Source organism: Mesoplodon mirus (genome assembly GCF_964341445.2).
Source record: "Mesoplodon mirus genome assembly, chromosome: 14".
In the NCBI taxonomy this organism is placed as follows: domain Eukaryota; kingdom Metazoa; phylum Chordata; class Mammalia; order Artiodactyla; family Ziphiidae; genus Mesoplodon; species Mesoplodon mirus.
In genome coordinates this window covers 45,251,984-45,266,893 of record NC_138990.1, presented here as the reverse complement: position 1 = coordinate 45,266,893, position 14,910 = coordinate 45,251,984, and the positions used below count along the sequence as shown (strand labels likewise).

General features: G+C 44.4%; 2 protein-coding genes across 2 annotated transcripts in view; both read right to left on the bottom strand.

Annotated features, from left to right (window-relative positions):
- DRC1 (dynein regulatory complex subunit 1) overlaps positions 1 to 14,910 on the bottom strand; it is a 45,582-nt gene that overhangs the window by 1,741 nt on the left and 28,931 nt on the right. Inside the window, exons 8-14 of the mRNA XM_082642384.1 lie at positions 12,994 to 13,190; positions 12,430 to 12,662; positions 9,333 to 9,445; positions 7,818 to 7,907; positions 7,190 to 7,276; positions 1,365 to 1,540; positions 106 to 249 (exon numbers count right to left, since the gene is read on the bottom strand). Of these exons, the coding sequence (XP_082498510.1) occupies positions 106 to 249; positions 1,365 to 1,540; positions 7,190 to 7,276; positions 7,818 to 7,907; positions 9,333 to 9,445; positions 12,430 to 12,662; positions 12,994 to 13,190 (1,040 nt within the window). The remainder of the gene's footprint in view (positions 1 to 105; positions 250 to 1,364; positions 1,541 to 7,189; positions 7,277 to 7,817; positions 7,908 to 9,332; positions 9,446 to 12,429; positions 12,663 to 12,993; positions 13,191 to 14,910) is intronic.
- On the bottom strand, positions 5,631 to 6,355 carry LOC309815855 (small COPII coat GTPase SAR1B-like). Its single transcript, XM_082642946.1, has one exon. It carries the CDS (start codon positions 6,319 to 6,321, stop codon positions 5,725 to 5,727), a length of 597 nt encoding a protein of 198 aa, XP_082499072.1. The 5' UTR covers positions 6,322 to 6,355; the 3' UTR covers positions 5,631 to 5,724.

Genomic DNA, 14,910 nt, shown 5'->3' with positions numbered 1-14,910 from the left:
ACGGGACAGGGAGGCGCCAAATGTGGCTGCTCCAAGCAGCAGCCTCCTTCTCCTACCTGTCTGCCCGGCTCCCTCCTCCCCCTGGGCCATAACAGACACACATACTGGTATTTCTCCAAGGCTGCGTAGAGAGCATCCCAGAGGTTCAGGGTGGTGGCAGGGATAACCGTGGTCAGGGCCTTCCAGTACTCGGAGTCCTTTGAGTCGTCTCGCACAACCTTCAGCAGCTTCACTGGTGCCCGAAAGTCCCTGAAGGTTGAGGGCACTGGTACCATCCTCTCCACCAGGTGTCATCCAGGCCCCCAAGCAGGGCCCATCACAGTGCCTGCACCTCACAGACTTACTGCCTTTCCACCTGTCACCTTCCCACCCAGCTATACAAGTTCATCAGATCATGGAAGATTCTCAGAAAGAACACCCACTTGTCATCAATGTTCCTGATTCCTGGTGCTATTGTCACCTCTGTGAAAGCATCACTGGAGTTTCATCCACCAGCTTTCTCTCAATCAGTTTACTTCACTGGCTTTATAGTTTATTACTCTGCCTATTTCTTCCACAAATGTAGCAAAGCAGCTCTCAAAATTTATCTCCTCTCCATCCCCTCTAGGATAGGCTTCATCCAGGCTGTTCCCTCCCACCTGGACAAACCTTCCTACCACTGTCCTTGCATCCAGCAGCAGCCGCCCCCTCCCTGCCGCCAACGTGATCTTTCTAAAACGCAAGTCTACTCAGGGCTCCCCCATGGCTTAAGATCCTTTTCTGGCTCTGGTCCACTACAGGGTAAAGACCAAGACCTTGGGCAATTTGGGTAAGGCTCTCAAGATCTGGCTTGGCTCCTCTACCCAAGCCAGTCCCACTCCTCAGATCCTCGACACTCCAGCCATACCTCTTTGTCATGATTCTTGAACCAGGCCTTTCCCTGTGCTGTGACATCCTAAAATGCCCTTCGCCCCCCACTTTGTCCACCGAGGAAAACCCAGTTCTGGTGCCATTTCCTCCTAAAGCCCTCTCTGCTATGCCAGATGGAGGTGACCACTTCCCCTGAGCAACATGACACCTCCATATGCTTTGACCATTGTTCTGATCACAAAGTGTTCTCCCCATGGGGCCTTCACACACAGCAGATCCCAACAGACGTTCGTTGAATGAATAAATGATGAATGAAAACATGCAAATCACTTCTACACCCATTTCTTTCATTGTAATGTCCGTGGATTCCTCTCATCCTCTTTCCAGACATCCTTCTACTCACTACCCCCAAGTTCTGGCTCAGCAGCCTCTTCTCCCATCCCTGGCATCTGCTGGGCCCCCATCCCATCCAGCTTCCCCAGTTCTCAGGCAAGCCCTCCAGCAACACAGCCCACCTGGGTTTCCTCAGACCCTTGACAAAGGCTTCCAGAATCTTGAGAACATCGTTGGGGTGGATGAGCCTGGGAGAAGGCGGGGGCTGCTTCTCCTGTGGCTCCCGGTCCACAAGGCTTCCCTCCTTCTCCCGCTGGGGGTCCAGCTTCTCCAATGGTGATACGAGGCTTGTTCGCTCCTGCAGGGGAGACACGGATGCCAGGGGTTGATCTGGACAAAGGTGCAAGGGTAACCATGGCTGGAGGTACGCAAGCATGAGTGTATGAGGACAGAAAGAGGAAAAACGGAGAAAAGTTAACAGAAAGTTACAGAAGTTAAGGAAAAGATGCGGAGGGAGGCATTTACACAAAGAAAGAAATAGTGAGGAAAAAGAATGGGGAAGAAGGAAGATGGGACCAGGGAGAGGCACATAGGGAGCTTCTAAACAGTGATAATGTGAGAATTCCCTGGCGGTCCAGTGGTTAGGACCCAGTGCTTTCACTGCAGGGGCCCTGGTTCGATCCCTGGTCAGGAACTAAGATCCCGCATGCCATGTGGTGCAGCAGAATTTTAAAAAATAAATAAATAAATGCAGTGCAGCTGAATTAAAAAAAAAAACCACAACAGTGATAATGTTCTATTTCTAAATCCAGTTCACAGGTGTTCATTTTATTGATATTCATAAAGCTTATATGATATAAATATCCTCTTGACTCATAATACAAATTAAATTTTAACTTTTTAATTTTAAAAAGTCCTCCTACTCCTGCCTTGCAGTTCATTCATTTTACTTCCCATGGGCAGATCAATGTTATCAGTTTCTTATGTATCCTTCCAAAGAAATATATATACATATAAGCACACACACACTTTCACTTTTTCTTCCATTTTTACATGAATGATACTCTACTACATACATAGTAGAGTTTCACATACCAATAAACCTTAGAGAGCTTTTCACATAAATACATAAAGAACTTTCTTGTTCTTTTTTTTTTTTTTTTTTTTTTTTGCGGTACGCGGGCCTCTAACTGCTGTGGCCTCTCCCGTTGCGGAGCACAGGCTCCAGACGCGCAGGCTCAGCGGCCATGGCTCACGGGCCCAGCCGCTCCGCGGCATGTGGGATCTTCCCCGACCGGGGCACGAACCCGTGTCCCCTGCATCGGCAGGCGGACTCTCAACCACTGCACCACCAGGGAAGCCCTCTTGTTCTTTTTTTTACAGCTGCATAGTATTCCATTGTGTAGATGCACCATATATTAATCAATTCCTTAACGATGAAAATTTAGGTCATTTCCAATCTTTTGTCATTTCAAACAGTGCTGCGATGAATAAGCTGTGATAAACACATCGTTTCAACTGTATCGAGTATATCAATAGACTAAAATCCTAGAAGAGGAATCACAGGGTGAAGTGTACTCTATGGTTTTATAATCAATCCTGCCAAGCTGTCCTCCACAGAGGCTGCAACAATTTACACTCACACCAGCCAATTATGAGCACGACTGTTTCCCAAATCTCAGCCATCACTATGTGTTATCAAACCTGCAGATTTTTGCTAAGCTGACAGATGAAAATGGAATTTTAGCACTTTTAATTTGTATTTCTCTTAATACAAGAAAGCCTGATTATATTTTCATGTTTAAAAGGTTTTTTTTTCAAAGACCAGGTAATCATTTTATTTTTCTGTTCCTGACACTCAAATTCATAGGGGGTGAACAGACAATAGAACATAATCAAAATAACACACAAACACAATTCATGAACATTTAACCAACTATTATAGCTGTTCTTCGTAAACTACATAAAAGTAAACAGAAACATCTTTGTATAAATTAATGCTTAACAATCTGTAAACACTGTGAAACAATTGTTAAAATTCACACTAAGATACTAGTGCAAGCAATGGTGTACAAAAGTGTAAACAAGGCTAGTGATGAAAAACTTATCACCGACTTACCACTGCAACATACTCCGCGTTCACTCAAATACTGAAGGCCTCACCACGGAAAACACTTTGATCACTTTTAAAGTTATGTGACTATATTCACCCTGGGTGCTCTTGCCTCAGTATGGCAACTGATTATGAGTCCAGGTTAGGAACAGCAGCAGGGAATCCAGAAACCCATGTGAAGTTGGCCATTCTGATGTGAATCTTTATACTTGATAATGAAAACGATTTCAAGGACAACTTGTATGTCAAAAACTGTAGAACTGTCACCTCCCTTTTCCCCCAAATATTTAAAACTAAAATTAAATCTAATTCCCCCGCTTCATTTAAAATACACGCTGAAGAAGAATTCATCCACTCCAGTGCGGCTTTTCCACAGATAATAATTCTGCATGAAATAACTCAAAAACCTTTCCCATTTCTGTCCTAAAATCTATTTGGGGTGGGGAAAAGGAGATACTTGAAGAAAGGCATGTCCCTGTAAATATTGAAAAGATACCAACTACAAGAAGCAGTTACTTTTAATAAGGCTTAATTCTGTTTAGTCAAGACATTAAAAATGAGTACTTTAAACATATCTGGCAGAATAAACCAAGAGGCTGAAATATCGTTTGCTACTTTTCCCATGGTGCTACTGATGTTTCTAGGCACGGAGAAAGCTTTTTTATTTTCGTTTAGAAGGAAGCTGAAAGTGAAATAGAATAGGTGAATTCCTACGACCAAATGTCATGGTGAAATGACCTTGTGGGTTTAGCTAACTGGTAATTCCTTCCAGGCATGTCCTTCAATCCTTATTTGCTTCATATATTACATTATTGATGACAGAAGGAACTACAGTAACTCTGATTTGGACAATAGCTAGAGAAAACACTAATTCTGATATTAAAATCACTCTTGATGGAATTGGAGCAATCTATTCTCAATGGAATTGGTTAAATATACTATAAAACCTTGGTTTATGACAAAGAGAGGAAATCTTAAGCTTGACAGTCTTTAAAAATAAATATTTGGCACTTGTCTTTCAGCTAATTATGGGAATCTCCGACATATGGAAAAAAAGAACTCAATTTCTTAAGAAATTAAAATGCTTTAAAAAAGCTAACTAAAATCTTATTAGAAAGTCTATCAATGAGGCTTGCAGACACTATCACGTGGCAAGCACTGTATCTAAAAACAAAAGCCTTTTGTGCTATAAAGTGAGAGCTGAGAATAACTAAAAATAAAATAAAATTAAATATATGGATTCATTTTCTTTCCACCAAGAAATAAAATATGCCCAAAATGCAAAAGAGCTGTAGGATAGGAGCAAAATCCCCAAACATCTCAGTGACAAATGCAGCAGAATAGGCTCTTTTTCCTCAGATGCAGGTCTCCACGATGAAACTGCGCACAAGACCCTACTTGTTGTTTGCCCTGGAGAGTACCATTAAGTATAAAGAGACTGGGGAGTACCTCTAAATGTGGGGAGGCTGCTGCCTGTCACTACTTTTGGTGAAGAGGCACAGAACACCAAACCGGGCGCCAGTAAGACGGAGCACTTTAGAATCAGACAACTAGAATGGGCCTATCAAACCAAAAATTAACCTTGGGTTGTACCAGAAGCTGTGTTTTTTCTGCAGAAGGCCGATCCCACAGGGACTAGGACATGGACCCCATCAGCACTGGTAATGGTAGTGTTACAGATAAAAATACACATGATTCAGAGATAAAGGTGGTATAAGGTGCAACCAAACACAACTTGTCTCCTGGAAAATGCAAAAGCTTCTAGGAACTTAGGCATTATTCTAAATATTCTGAAGCAATCTCCTTTCCCAGTAACCCCCTCATATAGATAATATTAAACATGCAAAATTTCAGAGTATACTAGCCAGATAAGGCACATTAAAATGAAACATTTGCCCAACAAGGATGCCAAATATTAGGGTTTGCTTTATTGCATGACGTTTGCATAAGAAAAAATAATGAAAACTGTAAGGCATCATGCAATCATCAATAAGCTAATTATTAACTGTTCACTTAAGATAGATGGACACATAATCTAAAGTTTAAAAACTAGTTCCAAAAAAGTACATAAAAAATTTAACATGATGAACTTTTAAACATGGTTTACATTTGTAGTTTCATATTGTTAAAAAGTGCTTCAAATGTAGTCTGGAAAGTTGCTCTTTAAAAATGGTGCTGGGGGTAATGTCAGATTATAAACTGTAGAAACTAATTATTTTTATGGAATTAGAAAGCTAACATTGTGATATTCAAGCTTACTAGAATCAGTTTTCAATTCTAACTCAAATTAGGTTGATAAAATATTAATAATCTAAAAAACATCTGTTTTCTAACCAACAAAAGTCTATCGAATTCAAGCTATGCATGTTGAGTGATCAAATCTCTGAGTAGGCCTGAATGGTGAGACCTTGAACCGATGCGGGCTGGTGTTAATCAATGTACTGCCGCATCCAGCGGAAGCCTTCTCCATAGCCTTGTCTTTTGAGCACACTACACATGAAAACTTCTAAGTGCTGGGCATTCAGTTCTTTCAGAGACACACTGCCCTTTCCTGTTGTCTGACCATATAAACCAAACATCTCTCGCAACCTCTCTTCACTGATGGCTTCAGGTCTGTCAATCTTATTCCCAAGAATCAGTATAGGCACATTAGCAACAGTTTCATCTGTCATTAGTGAATCAAGTTCTTCTTTTGATTCTAACAGCCTTTCATGGTCTACACAGTCTACCAGAAATACAATGCCATTGATAGCAGGAAGGTAGTTTTTCCACACTCTTCGAGCTTGAACATGTCCACCCAGATCAAAAGTTGTAAAGGTCATGCCAGCAATGGTTAGTTTTTCTGAAGTGGGATGTAACATTGGGACATGTTGTCCAAGTCTGTCATCTTTTAGCATGTGTAGCAATGTTGTTTTTCCCACATTATCCAATCCAAGAAATACCAATTTCCCAGTTTTCTTATATAATCCTAAAAACTGTAGCACACTGCTGAAACCACTGTAAAGCCAGTCAAATATGAAGGACATAGCCAAATCTTATAGGGTCTGCGATTGGAGAGAACACAATTCTTTGCTCGGCATCGGCCCTACTCACTCCGACACCGAACTGCAAAGAGCAATGGCTGCCGCGGCCCTAGTCCCTAAAAGTTACCTTATTGCCTCTTCTAGGAGGTGTTTGTTCATATCCCTTGTCTGTTCCATTGACTTATGGGTCTTTTTCTTATTGGTTTATGAGAGTTCTTTATATAGTAAGGAAATCAGTCCTTAACTGTGATATGAATTAAAAATATTTCCCCCCTCCTGTCATCTGTATCCTAACTTCGCTTATAGTGATTTTTGCTCTACAGAATTTTTTTAATGCAATCAAATATGTCCTTTTTTTTTTTTAGCTTCTGTGTTTTGTCCACTCAGCCAACTCTTTCTGGAAGCATAACAGGATACTCACCCTGGGGCTAACAATACTAAAAACATTTTTTAATTCAAGTTTTAATTTTTATATTAAAATTTTATAATATTTTTAACATGATGACTTCCTCAAAATAGTCAACTGCAATCAAGATAGGTATTAAAAATGGGCCGTGCTTTGCAGGAAAGTGCTACGGATCAAAATATTCAGAACTTGGTGAGCCCAGGTCTCATGTGGCTGAGGCCTGGCTTTGAGGGAAGGCCCTGGAAAAGACTCCTTGGGCCTCAGTATAAGAACAGCATCTCATCGCCAGCCAGCCTTCCCTTTACAAAGACAAAAAGTAATAATAACGAGGGAAATGCTGAGTTAGCTATCCTTGACACAAAACCCACACTATTTCTCCAGAAGTATTATTCAAAGGCAGCAATGCTCTCTGGGGGCTTCCAGGAGAATTTTAAATGCTCTCTTTTTTATTACATGTCACCTTACCTGGCTGGGAGGTGAATGATGATCTTGGTATTTGAGGAAGAAATTTACCAGTTTATACAAGTCATCCTCATTTTCAATTCCAAGGGCCTGAGGGAAAAATAGAATGCTCAAATACCACACATCCAGAAGCGCCCCCTCCCCACATGGCTCCGGGAGTCAACAGGCCCTCAACTCCCGGGAGGAGGGGGCTCCCTCCCCTCAGCAGCCCCAGCGCCTGCCATGGCCCAGAGTACAGGCCATTCAAGCCCGGAAAGCTCAGTGAATCTGGACACGCACATCAGAACAGAGGAACGACGCTCAGGTCAGGAACGGCTCCATATAGGCCTGGTGGGCATGAGAATGCTAACGGGGCTGAAGCCACATCTCAGTTTAGGGGCAGAGGGGAGAACCTACGGCTGAGAGCTGGGCCATGAGAGAGGGACTGACAGAGGAAGGGGTGGGATGGGAGACATCGATGCGACTCTGAGGCCAATTCGCACATGGAAAACAGGTGAAGGGAAGGATGTGACAGGGAGCCGGGGAAGTCCCGGGAGCCCCGCGTCTACTCCATGGCTGAGGCCATGCTGGAAAACCCAGGGGGCTGTCTTTTCCCCAGGACCCTCACCCACTCAGCCCTGGGGGGACTCACTGAGAAGATGGCGTCCAACTTCAGCAGGTAACGCTCGTTCTTATCCAGGGGCAGGAGAAGGCTCAGCAGCTTGCTCTCTATGAGGAAACCCTGAGGAGAAGGGAGATGACATCTCCAGTCAGAGACAGAGTTCAGGACGAGTCCCAGGCCCCGCATCCCCCCTCTGGGTAACTAGCCAGGGACAACTCCACAGAGCAGAAGCCCAGGGCTGACACACCGGGCAGCAGGGCCCTTGGAGGGAGGCCTTCCCGGGTTGCCTAAGAGCCCTTCCCAGAGACAAAGCCAATCCTCACGATGGACTGAGCTCCCCGCACCTCCGAAGGGTGCAGACGCACCTCGCCCACAAGCCATGGGGTGAACGCCTGAGCTCCCCACCGCCATCCAGACGTGATCCAGTCCCATTCCCACCCGCCCATGTCACTTCACTCAAATGCTAGTCCCCAGACATCTACCGGCCACAGCAGTAGGCAGTGAGCTGCAGGAGAGGAGGGCTGGGGGGAGATGGAGACACCAGGGCGGAACACAGTGCACGTCAAGTGCGGGGGGGAGTGGGGAGAAGACTGGGTGCCCGCTCGGAGTGGGGACAACGCCTGGCGGAGGGCTCCTTGGAGGGGTGGCCACAGGCAGCAAGCCTGCGGACAGAGGGGAGCACCCGCCTGCCACCTCCTTCAGCTGGAGCTGCCCTCGGTAGCAGGAGCCCCCCAACCCCGTGCCCAAGGACAGTCCCAAGTGGACTGGAGGCTGCCAGTCTTTGGTATACCTCCTTCCCATCTCAGAAATGAAAATCTGCATAAACACCAATTCTGTTTGGGTACAATAAGACTTCTAGCTGAACCAGCTCCAACGAGGCCTTTACACCAATTAGTTTTGCTAATATACAGTGAAGATATCCAAGGCCTAACACCCCCAGAGTAATTGCAGACTCAGCTCCCAGAGAAAGGCCACCGTCGGCTGTGGCCATGCTACTCGTCAGGTGGATGCACGCAGGCGAGACCGGTGCCCTTTCTCTCGCAGGTGAGCAATTGTTCAGCTTTTTTTTTTAATTAGCAGGAGCCCGTTGGCTGGCCTGGGCCAGGCTTGCTGACCACTAAGGTAGGGCCTGTTGACCAGCCAGGTCAGCTCTGGAGCACGACAGCCTCTCTGCGACCCCACGAAGCCCAGGGGCCGCCCCCAGCACCATCCTGAGGGCCGGCCCACTCCTGCCTCCAGATCACCTCTGGCCCGTCCAGTGTCATCAAAAGCAGCCCTCAAGAAGGGCAGAAAGGGGCTTCGCTGGTGGCACAGAGGTTGGGGGTCCGCCTGCCGATGCGGAGGACACGGGTTCGTGCCCCGGTCCGGGAGGATCCCACATGCCGCAGAGCGGCTGAGCCCGTGAGCCGTGGCCGTTGAGCCTGCGCGTCCGGGGCCTGTGCTCTGCAACGGGAGAGGCCGCAGCGGTGGGAGGCCCGCGTGCCGCAAAAAAAAAAAAGAAGGGCAGAAAGTCGGCAAAGCCACCCACCAGGAGCCCAGCCTCACCGACTCGTCACACAGGAGCATCAGGATCTTCCTGGTGGTTTTCGCTGACACTTGCTTTGGCAGGTCCAGGTACGACTCTGGTTCTGAGGCAGCCTCTTCTGCCCCCTCCTCTTCTGCAGAGGGGCATAGAGAGAAGAGAGAGAGAAAGAAAGAGAAGGTGACTTCTTGGCCTGCTTCACTTTGAGGAACAGTCAAACGGCTTTCCTTGAGAAAATGTATGCCTTAAAAGGCCTCTTTAAGGCACTAGCAAGTTTCTTTAGCTGAAGAAAGCCTATCATGTGGGGAAAACAAAAAGGGAGGTTGGGAGTCGAAATAAGAGACTATCCAGAGAATTCTGCCGCTCTTGGCCAGCCTATAAAGCCTCACTCTCCCCAGCTTCATCTACCTGGAAACATCATACTCAAAATCCAGCCTTGACCAGGAAGTGGTAGGGAGACTGTGAACCTATTTATTATTTGAGAGATAAATCTAACACATCCACCATATGGTTTCTAAACCTGCAGAAGATTAGAAGCAGCCCATGAAAATGTAGGAAAAGTAGCTGCCTCGCAGAAGAATAATATCAGCAAGAACTGGTAGCTGATAGAAAGAGCAAAATTTTTCTTAATTAAAATTTTAAAACTTTAAGTGTTTTATGCTATACATCCCTCATCTGAAAATAGTAATAAAAATCATTGTACTGCCCAGGTTTTACTACTTGCTCAAAAGGTAAAATAAGATAATATATATGAAAAGATTTTGAAAAGTACAAGAGCAAATTGCTGGTGGAATGCAAAATGGTACCACCCCTATGGAGCAATACCCAGAAAAATTACAGAGGCATTTACCCTTTGATCCAGTGAGCCTACTTCTAGGGAAATATCCCAACTATTCACAGGCAAAAACATGAAAACACAAATGCACAAAGCTATGTATTACAGCAATATTATAATAGCAAAAACGCAAAGAAAACTGGAAATATCCCAAATAACCATCAACAGAGGACTATTTGAATAATTATAGCCCAGTCACTCAATAGAGCACCAGATAAAAAAGGAATGAAGAGTATTTCTTCTTCCTAGTATAGACTCATCTCCAGAATATATTGTACGTGAAGAAAGCAAGGTGGAGAAAAGCATATGTTCTCATTTACCTAAAAATTGGTTTATATAAAGATATACACATTTGTTTAGAATTTTAAAAAGTAACAGAAGGGGCTTCCCTGGTGGCGCAGTGGTTGAGAGTCCGCCTGCCGATGCAGGGGGCACGGGTTCGTGCCCCAGTCCGGGAAGATCCCCCATGCCGCGGAGCGGCTGGGCCCGTGAGCCATGGCCACTGAGCCTGCGCGTCCGGAGCCTGTGCTCCGCAACGGGAGAGGCCACAACAGTGAGAGGCCCGTGTACCGCAAAAGAAAAAAAAAAAAAAAAAAGTAACAGAAGGATAAACCATAAATTATTAAATAGTTACCTATAGGAGAGGGACAAAAGAGGATAAAAGCTATACTTTATTGAGTATAACTTTTTTGTACATTTGACTTTGGAAACGTAAATATTTTACATAATTATAAAACAAAATTCAATTGTAAAAGAGCAATCACTAACAATCAAAACTAAAATGAAACAAAAAGACCTAAGCATGTATACAGTTAGTGACATAACCACATAGAAACCATTCCAAGTGATTTTAAAAGACAGTAATCTGTCTGTACATCCCTAGTAGGTTGTATCCTAAGAACAAAAAGAACTGCAAAGAAAGTTTAAACTCTTTTTAGTAATCATTTGTTAGTGGTAGGGTTGCTCTTTTATTCTGAGACTATTTTGTGGTACTGTAAAAAAGTATATGAGTAATTATTTTGAAGGCACTGAGTACCAAGATTTTCAAGTCAGGAGAAAGGAGATACACTTTGATAAGGTTAAGTAAAAAATCCTGGCATCCTGATGATTAGGAAGTATTAGGATTATGTTTTAAAGATAAAATAAATCATGTATCATAAATACATGATTTATTTTATGTTTATCTTTAAAACATAATCCTACCTCGGCTCACCCACAGAGAAGGCCTGGAAACAATGACCAATCAAAACAGTGAGCCCTCCAGCACCCAGACTATGGTTTCAAAATGCCATTCCCTACTTAAAAGGACAAAGTCTCCTTGGAGGAATGGCTGATTCCAGACTTGAAGCAGGAAAAGCGTAATGTGAGCCTGGAACATCTGGTCATTGTGGAAAGCCATGAAGCTATCAAAGACTGCCGGGGGATGTATATGTATAACTGATTCACTTTGTTATAAAGCAGAAACTAGCACACCACTGTGAAGCAATTATACTCCAATAAAGTTGTAAAAAAACCCCAAAAAACAAAGACTGCTGGGGTTGTGTCGAAAGGACCCAGAAGCTGACATGAAAAGATTCCCGCTGGCCAAAGATGGAATAAGTTGAGCATTTAGTAAGGATGATAACTGTAGTAAAAAGAAACATCATATTTGTTTAAACCCACGTGTTCATAAGGAAAAATTTAAATAAAACCTCATTGGTCACCTTTAGAAGATGCTAGAGCCCCAGTCTATTTATTCTGAAGACTGGTAAACAGAAAAAAGACTAAGCACTATCCTGCTTTTCCTGTACAAACTGTACCTCAGGGTAGCAAATAGCTGATGGGGAGAAGATTCTCTTTTCAGAAGGGTTCCAGCTAATAAATGAAGGCAGAATGATAGAACTTAGAGCACCATTTTGCAATCCCTAATGCAGTTAATGGATCTTAGACAATGGTTATCAATGGTTGCTCACATCACAAAGGGAGACAACTTGGCATCAGTTTATCCCAGTGGAGGTAGGCAACAGTGTATATAGGAAAAATAAAGTGAACTTGAATCTGAACAAGCTTCTAGATCTAACTACCAGTTTATAATACAGGGGAGAAGGTAAAGCTATAAATTAGAGGAAACTTAAAAGTCATATCAACCAGTCATGCTCTCTGGACCTCTTAAGCTATGAAACCTTAACCCCCAGATAAGGGAACTGCTTTCAGTTCCCTTATCTGTAAAAGGAGTGGGTTGACCCGATGTTCTCAGAGGGCCCCTCCACTCCAGCTCGAAGATGCTATGACTCTGTTCTGGTCACCTGCTTCCATCAGTACTTCCTCTAAGATTTGTGTGGCCGACTTCAGCTGCTGCTGAGAAATTGGTCCCACATTCTTCAGGAACCAGAAGTCAGGTGCTGTCCAGGGGAGCCCCAGGTGATGGGTATGGATGATCCTGTCTACATCAAAGGCTCTGCTTATCAGATCTTTTGCCTCCTCTTCATTCATCAGCCAAATCTCCCGAAACTGCTTGTCATCAATGAGAGCGAAATGCCTGTGAAGGAGAGTTATTGACCGTGGACAGCTGATTCCAGTGCCAGGCCAGCCTCCGTCCCCACCCCCAATTAGCAGCAGGGCGAGAACCGAGGCAGAGCTGTGGGAAACCCTGAGCCTGGCCTAATCCCTGATTCTCACCTGTGAGAACAAGGCAGGTGACATGCAAGTAAAGGGACAGGAAAGACAGCACAAAGGATTCTCTGGTGCCCTGGTCCAGCTCCCAAGAAGCAGGTGATATCAAAGTCTGATGAAATCACCGCCACTACCAGCTCTATCCCTGCAACCTCTATTCTAGGGCACGTGCCTTGGGACCCACGTCCCTGAAATACCTCATGGCTTTCTGCACCTCCTTGAATTGCATCACAAGGCATTTGTAGTCTGAGGTTAGGGACTGGTTCTCCTCCTGAAACTGCTTTACCTGCTTGTTATATTTTGATCTCAGATTGTTAAGTACATCATGAAGGCTGGGTTGAAGAGGAAAAAAAAAAGTTAGTCTGCAGCTGAAGAGAAGCTGCAATGTAAGGTCCTCTTATCTACTATCTAAATCTAGGCTCAGACTTGTGGAAGGTTCGGGAAACCCTCCCAGATATTTCCCCAAACACAGCTCCAGCTGTGATCAAGGAAACGCAAGCAACAGGAGGTAATGGGATCATCCCGAACTAAATGCATTTAAAACAATCCATAAGCCCAAACCCACCAAGAGGTAGCCTCTTATTCAACAATGTGACTGAATCTTCCTCAGCACAGCACTTGTCAGGGTCCACACCTAGTGCTGACTCAGATTTAAATAACCTACCTCAACTTCTGAAACAAGGAAAACAGAAAGGAAAAAAGTAAAACTGCATCTCAAGCCTATGATATTTGAGTCCCCCCATCCCGAAAGAGCTGAAACTGTTAACGAGCCCAATAACTCATTCATTCATCAAACATGAAAGGTCTCTTTTGTGCCAAGGATATGTTTGAATACCAAGATGAATACAAGGATATGTCTGAGTACAAAGCACTATCAGTCCAGCCAGAGACAAAGACAAACGTTAATTACAGAACTGTGTGAATAGTGCTACAGAAGAGTTTCACACAGGGTGCCAGGGGAACCTGGCTTGCAGGAGAGGGGAGTGGTCAAAGGTTCCAGCGCCAGGAGAGACAGCTATGACCTGCCCAGAGCACCATGAACATAGTCAGGCCACCGATGCCCGGCTCACTGCTAATAGCTCTGTATATAGAAACTTGTCAGATGAAATACACAGGCATGGCTTTTAGACCTAAGACCAGACTTCAGACTTTGTGCTCCTGAACAGACATCTTATGTCAGTGTCTCACTTACACAGGAACAGGAAGGTTTGAGGACTGACAAAGTTTCAGTTTAAAAATTCTAAGGACTTCCCTGGTGGCGCAGTGGTTAAGAATCTGCCTGCCAGTTCAGGGGACACGGGTTCGATCTTGGTCTGGGAAGATCCCACACGCTGTGGGACAAGTAAGCCAGTGCACCACGACTACTAAGCCTGTGCTTTAGAGCCCACGAGCCACAACTACTGGAGCCTGCGCTCTCTAGGGCCCACGTGCTGCAACTACTGAGCCCACATGCTGCAACTACTGAAGCCTGCCTAGAGCCCATGCTCCACAACAAGAGAAGCCACCACAATGAGAAGCCCACTCACCGCAACGAAGAGTAGCCCCCCACCTGCTGCAACTAGAGAAAGCCTGAGTGCAGCAACGAAGACCCAACACAGCCAAAAAAAAATTTTTTTTAATTTCCCTATTAGGCATTATTCTGAAATAATAAGAAGGTCTCTAAAACACACTGATCATCCCTATTTTCATATCCAGAAAATGAGACATTCTGTAAGATAACTGGCTCAGACTTTTGAGCGAATAACTGGCTCCACCACCACCACCACCCCCGCACACACACACATACATCAAGAGAAGAGGATACAATAAGTATATAAGTGTCATGTAAAAAGGGGGTTGGCAGGTGGAGGGATCAGGGGGGGTCTCATGGATCAGAGAGACTTAAGGAACTTAGTTTAACAACCTGATGCGATGCCTGGACCTAGATGAGATGCTAATTTAGATAAACCTACTCTAAAGGATATCTTTGGACAACTAGGGAAATATGAATGTGATCCAGATATTTAGATGAAATGAAATTTACTGAAATGGAAAGGTAGAGTTTACTGACTTTAAAAAAAGGCAGATTGCAAAACAATAATTGCAGTATGATGTCATATCTATATCTGTATACC

Coding starts and splice junctions, on each gene's coding strand:
- LOC309815855 (XM_082642946.1), bottom strand. CDS start 6,321: ATGTCCTTCATATTTGACTGGCTTTACAGTGGTTTCAGCAGTGTGCTA.